Source organism: Ictalurus furcatus, chromosome 24 (assembly GCF_023375685.1).
Source record: "Ictalurus furcatus strain D&B chromosome 24, Billie_1.0, whole genome shotgun sequence".
Classification (NCBI taxonomy): domain Eukaryota; kingdom Metazoa; phylum Chordata; class Actinopteri; order Siluriformes; family Ictaluridae; genus Ictalurus; species Ictalurus furcatus.
In genome coordinates, this window is record NC_071278.1 from 17,375,666 (window position 1) to 17,394,766 (window position 19,101).

At 40.7% G+C, this 19,101-nt stretch overlaps 1 protein-coding gene across 3 annotated transcripts in view; it reads left to right on the plus strand.

The window, feature by feature from the left end:
- The window catches only part of vps50 (VPS50 EARP/GARPII complex subunit), a 152,075-nt gene that overhangs the window by 55,141 nt on the left and 77,833 nt on the right, over positions 1-19,101 (plus strand). For all 3 annotated transcript variants that reach the window (XM_053613104.1, XM_053613102.1, XM_053613103.1), the window contains exons 10-13: positions 2,305-2,347; positions 5,234-5,332; positions 5,772-5,912; positions 16,379-16,514. In XM_053613104.1, coding sequence (XP_053469079.1) covers positions 2,305-2,347; positions 5,234-5,332; positions 5,772-5,912; positions 16,379-16,514 — 419 coding nt within the window. The remainder of the gene's footprint in view (positions 1-2,304; positions 2,348-5,233; positions 5,333-5,771; positions 5,913-16,378; positions 16,515-19,101) is intronic.

The following is a 19,101-nucleotide window of genomic DNA, read 5'->3' on the forward strand; positions in this document are numbered from 1 at the left end:
GGTCTGCTTCCAGTCTTTTTGAATTTAATAAGTTTGGCAAAAGTGTCGTGTGTGATGTGCTCACCATGTTTCCTGTTAAAGTCCATCGCGACCTTGCGAGAGCTTCCCGGTCCAGCCATGAGAATGATTTCAATACGTTCCTCTTTTGTCAAAGGCGTTCTTAAAGACTATCTGAAGAAAAATGTCTAATATAAACTAAGGATGAAAAACGTTGGAGGACATTTTGCTAAAAAGTCTTAATTTTCCCTATGTCTGGAGACTTACGGGACACCCTGTAGTATGCTCACATACTAATGACAGCATTAGTGTCCTCATCCATGTCCTTTGAAAGTGTTCTTGTCTAAAATTACACTTTAAACATTAAGTACTCAAATGACCTTAATTTAGAATATAAATGTTCTTTTTTTTTTTTTTGCTTCTAAACGAATGCTTCAGTGGTTTGTAAACCTGTTCTCTCTATGCTGCATCTGTAAGTGGGTTACCATTTACAATAATTGAATGTGCTTAAACCTTTAAATAAAATGAAACCTTATTTTATACCATACGTGGTAATCCTGCTGCATGAGCACCACAGCGATGTCACTTCCTATACGCTCACATGTTAATCCTCGTGGCCTTTTAAGGGATCTGAGGGATGCATGTCACGCTGTGATCATTCTGTACTCTTACACTTACTGGCTTGCAGCTCAGGAACACCTTGTTTTAGAGCATTTTGACTCAATATTGATGATTTTTTATTTTTAGCCAAATACATATGCGCTGCAGATTTAAAGTCCCTATTAATGAGCTATTGCAGAAGAGGCTGGTGTGCTGGCCAGGTGCGTTGTCTCGGGAATAAACAAACGCCTTCACATAATTGGCACGCCAGCGTAGCATGACTCTGACTGTACATGGGGAGCCTTCAACATCTGTTCCTCTTACTTCAGAGCACTGCCAGTAAAACAGAGTGTCTGTGAAATGACTGCTGGAATACCCATGCTGCTAGTGTTCTTATAAAAATACGAAACAGCTTTCAGAACAGCAAAGCTCCCTCTAAATTTAGCACGAGCTTCAGGCTAATATTTAGCTCAGGTGCCATTTTCGAATATGCTTAAGATTTGATACTGGATTTGAAGCATTTATTATATCTGTGCCATGCTTTCCATCCTTCGTTGAAGAGAGTGGAATAATTCCCGCTTTCCATTTGAAGGGGTCTGTGCTCCCAGATAAACCTCTTTTGAATATCAAAGGTTTTTGCCCCCTTGGAATTGCTTCCATTTCAGCTTTTAAGCAAGTAGTTTTATAGTCCAGGCCGCATCTTTGGCAGTAATGGACACCTGGGTTATCTGTACTTTTCTGTGCTGCAACGAGGAGTTAATAATTGAGAGACTTGATCTGGAAGAAGAGCCGACACAGCAGGTTTTCTAGGCTTGTGCACTAAAACTCTGAAGATGGTCTTTACTAATCTGCTACATTTCATTGAGCCACAACTCTTCATCAGCTCCTTGACGTATCCGCGCATCTGCCGTAACAGTGAGTTCGAGTGGGAGAAGGAGATCCAGCTCGAGGAAGCTCCTGCCTCTTCTTTCTCAGATACCTTAAATGCTGTGCCTGAAACAGGAGGCTCTGTTACCTGAAATATCATGTGTATGATCTTCGAAAATGCTATTTTGCAGTTTAAATAGCTGATATTGTTAGCCAACCAACATATTCCAACTTTACCTACTACTATCCAATAGCTTGGCACTGACTAGTTAAGTGTTCGTGCTAGAACATAGATATGGATGGCTGAATAATATGAAAAGCTTCTGTAATTCTTTGTTGTTGTTGTTGTTGTTGTTGTTGTTTTTGTCGTGTTCAATGAAAATTTTGTGGTGCGCTTTGTACATATTTCTAACAACACGGCGCTCAGGGAAAATGGCAGTCACGGAAAGAAGAAATCACACTCCGCTAACAAGTTTTTAGACATCTTCATGCTATCTGTTTTTATAATAGCATTTTGTAAAGTGACTCGCTAACCAATATGATCTTTGATGGAAGATGATCTAACTAAGGCAAACTAAAAATATATTGGTGAAATGTATTTATGGTTTATTAAGAGTTGAGGTATGTGTTATATGTTATAAGCTGAAACCCCTGTTTTGTGTGTGTGTCTTTTATGTGACTGATTTTCCCAGAGTGCAACACATTTATGCAACACATTGATGAAATAGTTTTTCAATGCTCCACACACTGGTGTCCTACTTGGAGTGTTTTAATCTTGTCCACGTTTTCTTTTGTAGTTGTGATTGCTAAACCCAATTTGAATTTTTTTTCTCTCTGCAGTGAGTTGCACTCAAAGCTGCAAGACACACTGGAACAAATCGAGGTATGTGGCCAAAAAAAAAACCATGATTTTAAAAACATCCTGCCTTTCAGAAATTGATTCAGACTCAGCTATGAAAGTTCCCATCCCTGTGAGGTCTGAGCCTACATACACTGATCAGCCATAGCATTAAACACGCTGTCAGCTGAAGTGAATAACATTGATCATCTCGTTACGATGGCACCTGTCAAGGGGTGAGATATATCAAGCAGCAAGTGAACCGTCAGTTCTTGACTTTAATGTGTTGGAAGCAGGAAAAATGGTCTAGTGTAAGGATCTGAGCGACTTTGACAAGGACCAAATTGTGATGGTTAGACGACTGGGTCAGAGCATCTCCAAAACAGCAGGTCTTGTGGGGTGTTCCCAATATGCAGTGGTTAGGACCTACCAAAAGTGCTCCAAGGAAGGACAACTGGTAAAAAGGGTCATGGGCACCTAAAGCTCATTGATGCGCGTGAGGAGCGAAGTCTACCATGTGTGATCTGATCCCACAAAAGAGCTACTATAGCACAAATTGCTGAAAATGTTAATGCTGGTTATGATAGAAAGGTGTCAGAACACACAGTGCATTGCAGCTTGATGCGTATGGGGCTGCGTAGTCTCAGAGTGCCCATGCTGCCCCTGTCCACCACCGAAAGCTCCTACAACTGGCACGTGCGCATCAGAACTGGACCGTGGAGCAATGATAGAAGGTGGCCTGGTCTGATGAATGAAGCTTTCTTTTACATCACGTGGACGGCCGGATGCGTCTGCGTCACTTACCTGGGGAAGAGATGGCAGCAGGATGCGTTATGGGAAGAAGGCAAGCCGGCGGAGCAAGCCACTTACATGTCAAGTACACCCCTTCCTGACAACAGTGTTCCCTAATATCACTGGCCTTATTCAGCAGGATAATGCACCCTGCTACGCTGCAAAAATTGTTCAAGAACGGTTTGAGGTTCAAAGTGTTCACTTAGCCTCCAAATTCCCCAGATCTCAATCTGATCGAGCATCTGTGGGATGTGCTGGACAAACAAGTCCGATCCACGGAGGCCCCACGTCGCAACTTACAGGAATTACAGCACACCTTCAGAGGTCTTGTGGAGTCCATACCTCGACAAATCAGAGCTGTTTTGGTGGCACAACGAGGGACCTACACAATAATAAGTGAGATGGTTTTAAGGTTATCACACACACACACACACACACACACACACACACACACACACGTTTCAAACAGAGCAGGAAATATTAATTGATTAAAGGAGCTCAGCCTCTTTCTCTCTTTCACTTTCTTTGTACTTCCACATTACTGCACCATACATCATGGTAACATTACTAGCACATAAGGCAAGTAATTCATTAACAAGTGTTTATTTCCTCCATTAGCAAAATTCAGTCCACAACGAATATTCATCAATGCTCTAATTCATGTGTTTGTTTCACTACGAATGTGTAAAATTAGTAATAATCGAGGCTCAGTGGTGTATAATATTTACATTTGACTTCAGTTGATTATTTTTGAAATACCATGCTGAAATCTAATTCATGCTAATTTATGTGGGCTTGTTTTTATTCCTGAATGGAAGAAGGATCAGCTTTAGTTATTGCAGGTGTATTTATGAAATGAATGAAAACAAAAATTAATGAATGCATGTGGGAGGTGGAGAATTTCAGTCTTTTACAGATGGTACTTAGTGATTTTTTTTTTCCCCCCATGTCCTTCTCCCTAAAGAACCTTCCAGCCCATTGCCAGCTGTTTTCCAACAATCTCAGAGTTGGTGTGATAATTTTAGTCCTGTCCTTATAGACATTTCTGTTACTTGATGTTTGTAGTTGTTTTTGTCTGTTGATGAAAAGAAAAGTGAGAGGAAATGATTATAAATGCATTTGCTACATGTCACGTCACTTTATCTGTGTCATCTTCGCTGGGAGGCAAATCAAGGTTCGTTGGAAGGGGAAACAATCCTGTCAGCTGATTAAATTGACCTTTATATTGACAGCTATGTCATTATAGTCCCTTATATCACATATCATGATTATGTTCATTCAGTCATCTTCGGTAAGCGCTTTATCCTGGACGGTGTCACGTTGGATTCGGAGCCTATCCATGGAACAATGGTGGCAAAGTGTGAGAATACATCCTGGGTGGGACTCGCACTCACGGGATGCACTCACATTTACACACTTGCGGGCAATTTTAGAGCAAAACCAGCGACTTAGATGTTTTTGGGAAGTGAGAGGAACCCAGATGAACATGAGGAGAACGTGCGAAACTGTACGCAGGCTGTAACCCGAGCTCTGGATTGAACCGGAGAGCCTGGAGCTGTGAGGTGGCAATGCTACCTGCTGCACCACTATGCTGCCTGTCATGATTACACCTTCCTACAAGTTCATTCCTGATCCAGTGTGTGATGCAGACATCTGGGTTTGTAGAGAAAGAAACCGCTAGAAACTCGCTTGTCCTGTGTTAATTTATAAGTGTCTGGCAAATATTTTTTTACAGACTTTATCCGAGACAAAAAAAACAATCCTGTCCAGATAGGGCTTATGATTAAAGATGTGAATTTCTTGCTAATATATTTCAGCCTGATGTAAAATTCTCCCACTATACATTTGCGATAGGACGAGTCATCATATCATCTAGGGGTCCTGTTCTCATCCCAACTTATTGTATTCTATATGTGCCAGATCTTTTATCAGGGCTTTTATAGGCCTCTGGGAGATCAGATTTCAACACTAAACAGTCTTTTGAGCCAGAGATATGAAAGATATAAAGATGTATAAAACCTGAGATTTTTCCCTCGTCTCCAGAGACTGCAGTTAAGAAGGCTTTCCTACTATCGGCAGTAATAGAGCGCGGTTCCTTCGGTCCCTCAAACCTTTCTTTCTCTCGCCTTGTCTGTGCAGGAGCAGCTGGATGTAGCGCTGTCGAAAACCTGCAAGCACTTTGACGTCGCTCACTACACCAGAGTTCAGCTTGCGTACTCGCTATTGGGCAAGACACAGGTGAGTGAGTCATGAGAGCTTGTCTAGGGTTAGGGTTATACCTCCCACACTCCCATACTGTATCACAGGGGAAGATGAGACGTTTTTGGAGTCAGGTTTATTGTCAGAATTGACAGACTTTCAGCTGTTCGCAATGAACAAATCAAACAAAAGCAACTGAAATAGTTCAACACAATGAATGCTTCCAAGTGGTTTCTCCAAATTCGACTGAAAATGAAACTTATCATGACTTCTCCAGTTTTAAAATTATTCAACCCCCTGAATCGAATCCCCCAAAACAGGTGCTGTCTCAAGCAACTAATGATGCAACTAATCAAGCGCTTATACATCGATACACAACCTCCTGCATTTTCCATGCTGGGGGGATGGCTTGTATCAGAAGGTTGCACGAAATTGTCCTTAATATTCTCTCTTTCTCTATCCTGTGTTCCGTCCTTAGACGGCGATGGATCAGCTTCACATGCACTTCACCCAGGCCATTCACAACACCGTGTTCCAGGTGGTGCTGGGATATGTGGAGCTGTGTGCCGGCAATGCCGACACCAAATTCCAGAAGATGCAGTATAAGGATCTGTGCACGGTAAGACCGTCCTTGCACGCTTGCACGCTCCGTTCTTGCTCCTGAAAAAGAGTTCAGTTTAGCGTCTTCACTCCACAGAAGTTCAGTTGAAAGTAATATCCTAAATGACTTCAGCTCATGAATAACTCGTCATTCTTTTGTACTTCTGACAAGCAGAATATTTCTTTTTCTTCCTACACGATGGCACATTTGTCTGTATTGGGAGCACACTGAAACAAAGAAACAGCGGCTCATCACTCTCTGGAAGGGGAAGACGATCTCATTCATGAGCATGTCACAAAGCAATTAATCGGAGTTAATGTGCAGGAATAGAGTCATTACAAAAGATATTGGTGGCTTTTTCTGCTCTGAAGGCAGACAGCTCAGCTCTTTGACCCTGCCTCTGAAAGCCTCATTTGCATTAGTCTGAAACAAGGCTCCGCATCGCAAACAAAGCAGCTGATCTCCAGCGGACCATTTTAGTGTGCGTGTGTGTATGTGTGACACACACCTTGTCCAGGGTGTACCCCGCCTTGTGCCCGATGCGCCCTGGGATAGGCTCCAGGTTCCCCGTGACCCTGAATAGGATAAGCGGTATAGAAGATGGATGGATGGATGGATATATATTTATATTTAGAGGATGTGTGCTTATTGTCAGATAACAGGTGACGCAATAGCAGTGATATTAAGCTGTGTCTGTCAGTCATGCATGGGAAATTAATTCAGGCATGCCTTCTGAGATCAAGACTATCCTGGAACACTAGAAGCATTCATTCTTGCATTAAGTGATGTGAGAATAACTGTGTTAGCATCTCTGATGTGCTGGAAAACAAAACTCAAGAAGAGACCTTTTGATGTATAATATGTCAGTAGCATCGGGGGGAAAAGTCTTTATACGACAACGTTGTTGAATTTGTAACTTTGATTGGTCTAAAAGTGTTGAAGGACTTTTGGAAGGAGTCTCCAATGTCAGCGCTTGGTAGCAGTCAGGGGTAAAGCTCAAACTTTAAGTTTTCTGACAGTCTTTGGAATAGAGTGCTTTGTGATGCTTTTTTGTCTTATTAACTTTGAGAGAGTAAAGAAGAAGGCTGATGTAGGAAACGCAGTTTATAGCTGCTGAAACCTAAGTGATAACGGGAACGGACTTGTTTCACTGACGCTCCACAACATTAAATAAAATTGTAATCATTGACAAATTGCTGTAGCATAAGAAGAATAAACAATTTTTTAGGACATGCTGTTATTGGAAAATGATAAACAGCCCTCCTCTCCTTGCATCACACCACCCCGTCATTGATTATTTTCAATACAGAAGCACACCCCACTGTGTGTCATTCTTTACATGAACCCATTTTACACATGCACTTTTAGATGAGAAATATTGCCGGCAGGGTGATGCAGCAGTTGATAAATTTAAAATTGTATTTTTTTTTTTTATCTGTTTGTTTTTATTTTAAATTTTTCTAATTTTCCCTTGGAGATTAATAAAGTCTCTCTATCTATGTTAATTTCAGTTTCCCAGATTTCCCCTTGGAGATTAATAAAATCTATCTATCTAGCTATCTGATCTATCAATCGTTCTATCGTTCTATCTAACCATCTTAATTTCAATTTCCCAGATGGGGATTAGTTAAGTCTGTCCGTCCGTCTGTCCATCCGTCCGCTGATTCCCGCTCACTAACTATTCTCCCTTATCACGACTGCTACCAACCATGGAGGGTGACCGTTAGCACGTGCTTCCTCTGAGACGCATGAAGCTGAACACGCTCGGAGGAGAACACTACCTGCCCTTGTCCGCACACACGAGCTCGCAGACACGCAGCGATTGGCCAGTGCGGTTTTGATCGACGGATGATTGTTTCGTTATTTGGGATTCAAACTCGCGATCCAATGACAACAGGGAGACTTTTTAAAAGCAATTCGACCTGCCAACCTTGATGCATTTTACATAGTTGCGGTGCATTGCATCATCAGAGTACACTGTTAAGAGTTCACTCACTCAAAAATACACCAAAGGAGTTTTCTTTTTTCTGCCGATAGAGATGGCAACCTGGCCATTTCAGATCGGCCTTTCTCCCGTCTCACGTTAGTAATCTTTCGGCCGGTGTTCTCGTCTCTACTCGATTTGACCACTTGAAAGATGTGGCCTCGCTTCCTGTCAGGGTAAATGGAGAATGTTTTGAATACGCTAAGATGAAATCAAATCTATTAAATGTTGTATAATCAGCAAGAGACATATTTTCAGCCAAAAGAGTAAAAAGTCTGAAAATGGTATAAACTGAATGTGCGTATATACAGGTTTTACAGTAACCACCAGGTGCTTCGGGGGAGAAAACCTGCCACTTGTCTGTTTTAGTGAAAACTGTAGACTCTACATGGATACTTTCTTATTAATTGCTATATCTTTTTCCAAGAATTAGAAGAAAGAAATTCTTCTAGTGTCACACATCTGCTTAAGACAGGTAATTACTGAAAGGTTTATGCTGTATCCTTCCCTCAATTGAGAATTGATTGTATGATCTTTGCATTGATTGTACCATTATTCTGCTATTCATGCTGCAGCTGGAGGCTGAGGAAAATGTTTTATTGGCAGAGAAGCCACTGTAATATATTGGAGCGACACAGCCCTGCTTTCTTCCAGCTTTGATATCCCAGAATCCAGTGGAGGAAGACCTCTTGCTCATATTAATTTTCTTTTCAAATCTGAGGACATATGAACCTTTTAACAAAAATACTTTATTCATTTTTGGGGGGGGGGGGGAGTGCCTTGAAGTGAACTCTTGGTGAGTCTGTGGTCGTACGTCTCCACTCAGGGCACTTTACTGTTGCTAGGCAGCTTAAAAACTGGGCCATATAAAAAATAAACATCGTCATTAGCACAAGTCTTGCTATCACTTCAGCGCTGACCTCGGACTCGATCGCTAGAATTAAAAAGTTGACCTAACTGTGATACTACAAAGGTCGCATACTAATGCAGAGCCGCACATGAATTTTGCACGGACGCTTCATTACACTTCTCATAGTCATCCCCCCTCTGCAGACCTCGCCTACATGTTTGAAGAGGTAGAGCAGAATCTCAGCCTGTGTTGTAGACTGTGCTGACTCACACATCTCGTAACTGCTTAATAAAAATAATAAACATTTCGGATGTAATTGTGGCACTTGAGCTTAACTGATTCACGTTAATGTGCTGTTTAGCCCTCTACCATGTACAGTGCATATGTAAACGCTCTCTTAATGAGCCATGTGAAGCTGGATCATCACGTCTGCAATTATATACTGATGACGTTTCCATCCATATGTGCTTTACTCACTTAAACTGAACAGTTAGTTTACAGACACAAATTGGTTCATTATAAAGAATTTATTTGACTATTATTCGGAAGATAAATGAAATTGTTGTATTGGCTATGCCCAGTGTTTGTGCAATGTCTCTGATTGATTTTCCCTCTTTTCTCAGCTTCAGAATGGCTTGCTTTTCTCCCTTAGACAGCTCTCTGATCTTCATGTTGGCTTATCCTTTTTAACAACAAATGCAGTCATCACAGGTGAAACTGAAGGCTAAAACCAAGAGTAGATGTTCAGAACTATTTATTTTTTAAGCAATCGATCTAACAGGAAACTCCTGGGTAACAAGAAATTCCTTAGTCACATGTTCCAATATTTTTGCTTAAGTAAGTAAATGCAGAAAGGCTTAACAGCACAATCATAGCTCTGTGTGTGTGTGTGTGTGTGTGTGTGTGTGTGAGTATTATTGGCTTAAATATGGGTCATGTTTGCCTGTTATTTTCATTTACCAGGCTCACCTCTTCTGAATTTGGAGCTTAGCCTTTGATGCCTGGCAAACATCTGTTCCATGTACTCTGTATTCCATCCAAAGACTGCTAGAGATCAGATGCTCTTTAATCATTCATGACGTTGTAATTGAACGCTCACCCTCAGTAGGCTGGTTTGATATTGATTTTCATTTCTTGATGATGATTTAATCACACAGAGATGATCTATAAAGCTGATCATCTGAAAAAGTTGCTTTGTACGACTAAGTGACATGCCTGAGCTGTAGCAGGTTTATGCTATAATTAAAGAACGCATGAAGTATTTTAATCGGGTATAAAGCTTTTACGAAGCATTTTATGTCACATTTATGAATCCTTTTATTCACTCGTTAAGTTACTGTTTTAACAGACCATAAATTGGCACATAAAGCTCAGCTCGATCACTGAAATAAATTTAAATGGCTTTTGCTATTTTACCTGTCAAGTCAAATAAGCCCAGATACAGCACAATCTACCGAAAATAAACCAGAAATGCAACGTTTAATAGGAAATTCAGTGTATTCCCAGTCTTGGGTGATTTTTACACACAGGTTTTGCCTTGATAAGATGTGTGTATTCCACCAGATAGATGGATTTTTTTTTTTTTTTATGTCTCTTGATTAGTCAAATTCCTCCTGTAATTATTTAGATGCAGCAAACAAGATCGTAATGTTTTTGCAGAGCTCTAATTTTATATTAAAAAAAAAATTTAAAGACCTTTTTAACAGTTTTTGTGGGTTTTTTTTTTTTTTTTTTTTTTTTTTTTCCCCAACCAGGAAACCAAACATTGACATGCCAGGCAGACAAAATAGGCTCACAGCGTGACCGTATCGAGCAAAAGCAAGATCATCTGGCGACAGTTAGGCTTGGTCGATATAATGATTTAGCCGTGAGTTAAGTCATCATGGCCATGGTGAGAAGCCATATGTTCTTATCTGTGTTCTGCTCGAGGATATTGATGTTCCGCATTCTGTAAAAATCATTGAGAAAAGAAGGAAATGGACACATGTGCTGTCTGAACAGGATAAGATTTGTCCAATGCCTTTTCTGTAATGTTGCTGAAGGATTTCTGGAACGTTGCAGTGGATGGGTTACAACATCAGAAGACCACATCAGGTTCAACTCTTGTGTGTATGAAGCATCATTTTTCTGATGAGTTATTTTTCATTTCTCTATTTTATTATTGTTGTTGTTGTTTTTTTTTGTAAACTCCACCAATACATGGTTTCATTAAAAAAAACACTGCCCCCTTGAGTCCTTATACTGAAGAAAAAGTGAGAAAACTCTTTTTCCCACCGAACATAATGGAAGTTATTTCTACCGATCGTTTTACAGAAGATAAAATATGCCATAATCTTTCCAGATGTGTGCGTGCACAGTCCACAAAAAAATGCACTGACATGGCAAAATTCAAATGGGACTCAAATCTCAGAGATGGTTACATTACCCCACCACCCCGTTTAAAACGGATCAGGTCCGAATAGACCTGAAGACACGACCAAACAGAGATACATGACACAAAACAAACAGGAGATTTCAAAAAGTCAAATTTGGAAGAATATATTGTGGGGGGAAGAAGTTTGTTCATCGCTTTTTGGAATATGGTGTAGATATTTTCATTAATAGCATCTTAACTTTCATTCGTTTTTAAATGTTATTTGTGCTCACAAAGGAATGTCCTTCGTTGGTGTCATCAATTCACAGTAAGGATGTGCAAACTTTTGCACTCCACTATACGTGGCTTGGCAGCAGTTTATTTTTCATCAAACTCCTCCACAGTGGAAACAACAGAACTCCATCCGAAATGATTTAAACTCTGACAGAAACGGCTGACATGTTTCGTGTGCTTCTGTCTGACCCCTGATATGAACGCAACCCATGGAGCCATACAAGTTTTGGCAGGGGAATATCTGCCTCACCAGGCAAGAGAACATTTGATTAATTCTGTGCATTAGCTCGGCAGTGGGGCTGCATTGACGTCTGCTGATAAGTGAGAACAGGCACGGCGTCATTAAGATTTAGTGTGAATGAGGGGTGGCATGTAAAAGAGGTAATGTAGTGCTCCAACTCATCAGCAGAAAATGTAGTCCTGGCACGCTAAAGGCCATAGCCATTCTGTCTAGACATGATTAGACCTTCATAACGTAAATAGTTTCTATAGTTTTATATGGACAGTGTGACGCTTGTCTGCTTTGGGTTTAAATCCAAGGTCACGGTATTTGAAATAGAGCTAAAGATCAGGGCTTTTTAAAAAAAATCATTAATTGCGTGATCACGTTGCTAAGAATTAGGTGGTGTAGATGATAGTGATGTGTTGATTAGTTCAGTGTTCCTTGGTGGACTATGGCAAAGGACACATCTGAAGGTTAGAGGGGCTCATCAAGCAATTTAGTTGGCGTGTAGCTACACAGTGCTGTCGGTCTTTGTTACACACCCTCAGTGTAGGTACATGCTAAAGAATCATTCTCCAGTTAACATACATTTTGCCTCTATAGTGCATAATAATGGAGTTAGCTTATATTCCCTTTTACAGCCTTTAGCAGAACCCTTTTTTCCCCAAAGCCACATGCTTTGTACTCTCCAAAAAACACTTCTCATGCTAGTACAGAGTTGAATGAATTAAAGCCACCCTAGAACTTGCTTTATCAGATAGTGTAATGACAGCTATGGCACATCGCACTAGTATAGTATTATGCACAGTACATGTTAAGTAGATAAATATACAGACTGATTCTCTAATCAATACATGATGTATATTCGTGTACATTTTTACATTTTATTCATTTGGCTGATGCCTGCTTTGTCTAAAGAAACTTAGAGTTGAGACAGGATATAACTTGAGCAACATAGGGATTAAGGGCCTGGCTCCAGGGCCCAATAGTGGCAGTTTGGTGATGCTGGGATTAAAACTCATGACTTTCTGCTCAGTGGTTCAATACTTTAGCCACAGAGCTACCACTGATTTATCCTACAGAAAACAGTGTGGGAAAATGAGGGACCTGAAACCATTTTTTGTTCGTCTGCTTCACAACTACTCTACAACCCTGATATTTGTGGTATTTCCTACTTCTGCTAGTAAATAAGTATTACCAGCTGATCCTTTGTGTATACTGCACCATAAATGGAGGGATGAAAATACTAGATGTGAATGGCTATTTGTCTCGGCTGTCCACTCATGATTTATGTCACCCAATACCAGGTCTGAATGGGGCCAGAAATCTTCTAATGTATAGATACCTCGTGCAGCACCACACACTGTTTGCGTGCAATTATCTCTTTTGGGTTTTTATGCTCGTGTGGCCTGAGAATGACTTGAAACCTGAGCAGATTTTCTCCCTGCTGAATGATACAGTACCTTATGGCTGCCGTGGAAATGCATTAACGTTGCTCTGTAGAAAGTTGGCTTTGATGGAGGAGGTCTGTGCGTTGGTATGCTGGCACTGCAATTCTACTGATGCTGATGGGAGCAAAACTATTTTTTCCCTTTCGTCCTTTAAAGCATTCAGACGAGTTTGAATCAGCTTAATGTAGGATTGACTGCACTTGGTCCAACCTCGACTTTTTTTGGGTTCTTTCTAGAGAGCGCTTTTGAATCCACCTTGTGCTCCAGAGGTGGCTCAATACAATCCCGATGATATTTTAGTCTTTCAACCCCTGCAGAAAGTCAGCAATCCTGGATGAGTCTCTAAGATCAGATCCAAGGCCTACACCCTCTACCAAAATTTCAGCTTACTAACATGAATGCCCAATCATCTCTAATGAGCAATGAGTCAACTGGCAGAGCAGAGGAAGTGATTGTGTGGTTAGCATGGATCATTTCCCTTTCTGCTCACTTTTGTCGAACTCTGCTTCCTTCCCCATAATAGTAGAATCACTGCCAGTGTAACCTCCCAGACTCCATGAAACTCCTTTTGGCCACTAGTCAATGCAAGGAGATTAAATTTAAACAGTGCATACTTGCCCAAAATACCAGTCACCTTAAAATAGCATATTTTGGCTGGTGCCTATGTTATACTTATTGTTTTTTTTAACCTCTCATCCTTTTCATGTTAGATTATAACTCTTTGCATTAGTCAGAATCTGTCTAGTAGAAAAACTGATGCTGGGTAGATTTGTGCAAGCTTGTTTATATGCAGCTGTGAAACGCTCCCAGGTGATGAATTACCACTGAAAGCAGTCACTGTGTAGGGATCAGACTTAATCTGATTTATTTCAGCCACTCAGGCCCAGGGTGTGTAGTCGATCATATTCATCTTAAGATGAATGATTGTTTCATTCATCTTTTTTTTTTCTTCTTCTTCTTCTTCTGAATGCCAAATTGAATAAGATTTGGATGGACATTACAGCTGAGAGGGAAAAAAAAATGCAGATACATGGTCAATTAATATGATGGACAAATTTCATAGTAGTTGGCAGTAAGTGTGTTTTAGCTAGCAGTCATAATGTGTTTGAAGTGTTTTAGTTGTATTTCTTTTCCTTTCTGAACTAAATTCGGTGCGCTTTCTCTCAGTTTCTCAGTAAAACAGATCAAACAAATGTTTGGAAGTAAGACTCTGGGATTTGTCACTGGGTCTAATTTATAGAGTCTGCGTAAATGCACGAAGTAAGCAGCCAGATCAGGTTGAACTTGTACGGCAATGGGAGAGCCCTGCTCTGTAAATCGTTCCTAGCTTTTCCCACAGCTGGAGGCCATATTGCTATGTGCCGTTTCTGTTCTCTAAAACCAGCCCCAGACTGTAATTCAACCTAGCTTTTCCATATACACTGCCTTACTCTGAGGGGAAAAAAAAAAAAAAAACAACTGGATGAAAGCCCTGCATGTAGCTGTCAGTAGTGCTGACAAATGTGTGTATGGATGAGTCGGCCATGTTGTGGTTTGAGACATAACAAACTCTATGTCAGGCCTCCCAGACCACAGATTGGCTTTTCCAAGTGGGAGTATGGCAGCTTTTCTCAGAATTCTAATGCTGCTGCTGCTGACAAAAATAACCTAGGCAACATTTAGACTTGTGAGCCTATTAGGAACTGGTTTCAGTCAGTATGATTAAAATGCTGATTATAGTGCTCCAAGAAATGTGTTGGGCACTGGCATCTGGGGTATAAATGGATTGATCACATGTCCATCCAGGTCTACTGAAGTACTTTCTCTTCTTATCCTGTATTATTATCATATGATGATGCATTTATGATTACGCTGATTTACTAATGTTCGAATGTAGTGCTTATGTATCAAAAGAAATTTTCTGTCTATGGCAGTTTTAAAAAAAAAAAAATCAAACCTACTACCTGGATATTTCAGATATGTATTATTTTAATATTTAAGAAATTCCAACTTCTTGCATGCCACATCCTTGCACTCTTATTATTCAGTCAGTTTTTTTGCATCGTAAGCTGGCCTAGATGAAGTGTTTAAAGCCACATGTACTGCAGTCTTTTGGGACATCTGTTATCTCAAGCCTTTGTTATATTTCTTATTATTTTGAGACATTCCTACTCATGTACCATGGTTATTATCTCAGTGCACAGAGTCGAGGTATAAGAGCCAGTGTAAATGCGGGGGGGTGGGGGAGTTCATTCCACCACTGAGGGAGTCGGTTTGAAGGTTCTGGAAAGGGACCTCGTGCTTCGCTGAGAAGGCACTACCAGGCGTTGGTCGTTGATCGCAGGTTGTGTGAGGGAACATAACCCTCAAGGAGGGTGTTGCGGTAGGGGAGGTGCTGTTCCAGAGCATTGAGGCCTCGAATTTGATGAGGGCGGCTACAGGAAGCCAGTGGAGGGAGATGAAGAGGGGTGTGACATTGGTTCTTTTGGGCAGGTTGAAAACAAGGCGTGCTGCTGCATTCTGAATCATCTGAAGGGGTTTGATGGAGCTGCCTTGGAGGTCCAGGAGTAGTGCATTTCAGTAGTCCAGTTTTGAGATAAGAAGAGCCTGGACTAGTAGCTGTGTAGCCTGTTCGCTGAGATAGGGTCTGATTTTCTTGATGTTGTACTGAATAAACCTACAGGATCATGCAGTTGTTGAAATGTGGTCTGTAAAGGTCAAGTTTTCATTGAAAGTCACCCCAAGGGTTCTGGCTGTCCTGGTTGTCTTGAGTGTGACATGGACTGGACTGCAAAATAGATATGCCTTTATGTTCATTTGATAACAGTTGTATAGACTGCTTATACACTCAGTCGCTTACAAATCTTTACATTTTTGCAGACTGCAGTTAAATATCAGTTCGACCAATATATGTTTTATCATTTAAGATGTTGGAGCCATCATGTCCACTGACATGCAGTAAAAACCTGGGTGTTTTTGTTTCTTTGCCTGCAAGGCAATTCTTGTAAGCAATGTTAGAACCTCTTCCACAGTCATGGGCTGCATGATATTTTTAAAGAATGCAAGGAGCTGTGAAATGAGCTTGAGAACAGTGTGTGTGTGGCCATTCCTTTGAGACCTCCCTGCTCTAGAAGTGTCAAAAACCGAGCAATTCCCATTTGATCATGTGTCCGTTGACGCCCAAGCAAGGTTTTGTCAATGCATCAGGCAAGCATCTAGAAATTAATTGTCTAAAAGCATCTAGAAAATAATCTGTCTACGTGGTGTGCTTTAGAGAAATTCCCCCAGAGAGTTGAAGTGCGTAGAGGCTGATTGAACCTGCTTTATGCTCTTTTTTTCTCTCCCACCAGCACATCACTCCAGACAGCTACATCCCCTGCCTGACTGACCTGTGCAAAGCATTGTGGGAGGTGATGCTCAGTTACTACCGAACCATGCAGTGGCATGAGGAGCATGACAAAGAGGAGGTGAAGGATGCTGAAACAGGTAACTTATTCATACCTTACTATGCCATCCGGTTCCACTATTAAAGTCCCTCAAGCTCTCTTTACTCTCCCAAATGCATAGATTTTACTGAAAGGTATATTCGTGCCAAATTCTATTCATACTAATATGACAGCTTGAATAATTATACAGACAAAATTTGTACATTTTTGTAGCCTAATTCCAGGAAAGGTGATTGAACAGTGCCGACATTCCTTTCTGTGCGTTTGAATGTTGCTGAACTTTAAATAAAAGTCAGTCTGCTCCGCTTTGTGTTGCTTGCAGAAAGTGTACATGATGCATTTCAGTTACAAAATGAAAATACATTTTGATCATACTGATGTTTAATACCTTCTAGACCAAATGGAAGCAGTGCTTGGTTCACCATTGGTTGACCTAAAGAGTCTGATTTGTGAATATTCATACCTGGTTTATTGCTTGTTATCTTTGAAACTTTTCAACTAAGCTGTGTTTGCGTTTATGAAAAGTTGTTATTTTTCCTGTCCTGGCCGAGTAATACTTGCCAGAAGTATAATACGATCTTGCCTTGTTTACTCAAATTCTAGCACTGAATGTATTTTCGTGAAGGTACAGCGCAAGAGTTTAATGGCCGTTTAAAGTGATTTTACCCTAGCCGTGCCAACGACTAAGTGGGCCGTCACACATCTGGTGTGTCGCATTCAAATGCAGCCCTCTCCAGCTCTTTAATTCTCATGACATCCTCATTCTCCTCTTGTTATTTTTTTGAAAGGCTGCAGGGGGATCTGTACTCGAGCCAGCGGCTCCGTTATAGGTGATCCTAAATCAAAGTGATCGGCGGGAGATAGAGTTTCACCCACTGCCCTTGCAGCTGATGGATTCATAGGCATTACATTAGCTTTTTACTGCAGGAGGCATTGCTTCTTATATAGAGGAAGTGTCATTTCTTACTGTCCGATGATGGCCGGGGTGAAGGAATTACCCAGGTAGGTAATTGAGGGGGCTGTTCATGTTCATGGGCGTGTTTGAGTGCAATGTGTTTTTGGAGCATTTGCTTCAGGACCTTCCCTTTAGCTTTGATGTTTGAAGTTCGTGAGTAGGCCTGAAATAAAATGGTGCTTGAAGTTGGTCAGGTCTGACATTGGGAATTCATTGAATCACTCTAAAGCACCATTGTAGCCACTCTACAGTATACATTAGAGTAGCAGCATATTTCACTTGAACGTTATCGACTCAGACTTGCTATTGAACTTGCCCAGACCGATCTGCGTACTTGCACCTTTATTATAGGACAAACGGTTTGCCTCACGAACATAGCAGCTGCAGACCTATTTATTGTAATGCACATTTCAAGCTGTGTTCCTGTCAGGCTGCATTCTCAATGGTATATTAACAAGTTGAAGAGCAGATCCAGCTTTTGCATTTGCCTGGCAGACAAGTAGGTTTAACAACCAGAACATAAACCTACTCCATATTGACTCTGACATTTTCATTTGATATGCACGTTTAAATGTCATGCACTTCAAAATGCTGTAACTCTAGCGCATGGTTCCAAGTCCATCCGCCTGCTGCACTACACACATCGGCTGCCGTGCGATCTTGTTGGGACCGTTTTTATTAGGCAGATTAATTAGTGTTCGCAAATGACAGACAATCTTTTTAGTATCAGGAACACATTTAAATACGTGGAAAGAGACAAACCAGAGAGGAATAAAACGCTAGTACAGCATAGACAATTTACAGGCAGACATGTCATGAGAAAATAAAGATGCTAGCCTGAATCAACTATTATTTTTAATTATGATGTGAAGACTGAACATTGCGGCTCTTAGCCGAAACCTTTGCCAACAAACTCGTTAACTTTTGTTAACATCAACGACTTTTCAGGACGACTGTTACACAGATGTGCCCTCTGCTTTTATATCCTATAGTCTGTATTAATGCACTCAACTAGCTCAATGACTTGCCAAATATTATTGCATTATGTTAACTTCCATATTTGAGCCCAGTGGTTTCCAGGCAGTCACACATGGGACTGGGCAAGTACATTATAGATGTTACTTTTCCAGTGGGCTAGCTAATGAATATATCCTTGTCTACCATTGGCCTTTGACGTGAGTCATGGTGTCTACATGACCTTTTTAAATATATTTTATGTATACATAAATCGTTACAAATAAATCGCTGGGTATAACCGGCCTTTTATAAACCATCTTTAAAGCTTAATTTTGTTTTTCATGGCCGAGTGTCCCCTTGTGTCTCGATACCGTCCCTCCCCATCACAGCTACACTCCAACACTGTGCTATTGCATACAGCGTCTTATCCTACAAGTTATTTCTGTATTCTTCTACAAACTGCACCAATATTAGTCATTTATTTCATCATACTGTGCAATATGTAAATATTTGGCAATATTTTGATCATCATAATTATTCATCTTATTATATGTTGGCATACTTTTGGCAGGCTTTTCCCCCAAAGGTATTTATTAAATATAATTGGTCATCCAAGATCTGTCTAAAGTTCCATCTGTACATCTTTTTTGCAGAAACAAAAGTGCAAGACATACCTATACTAGTTAGGTGTTGCAGTAGCACAAATTTTATTTTA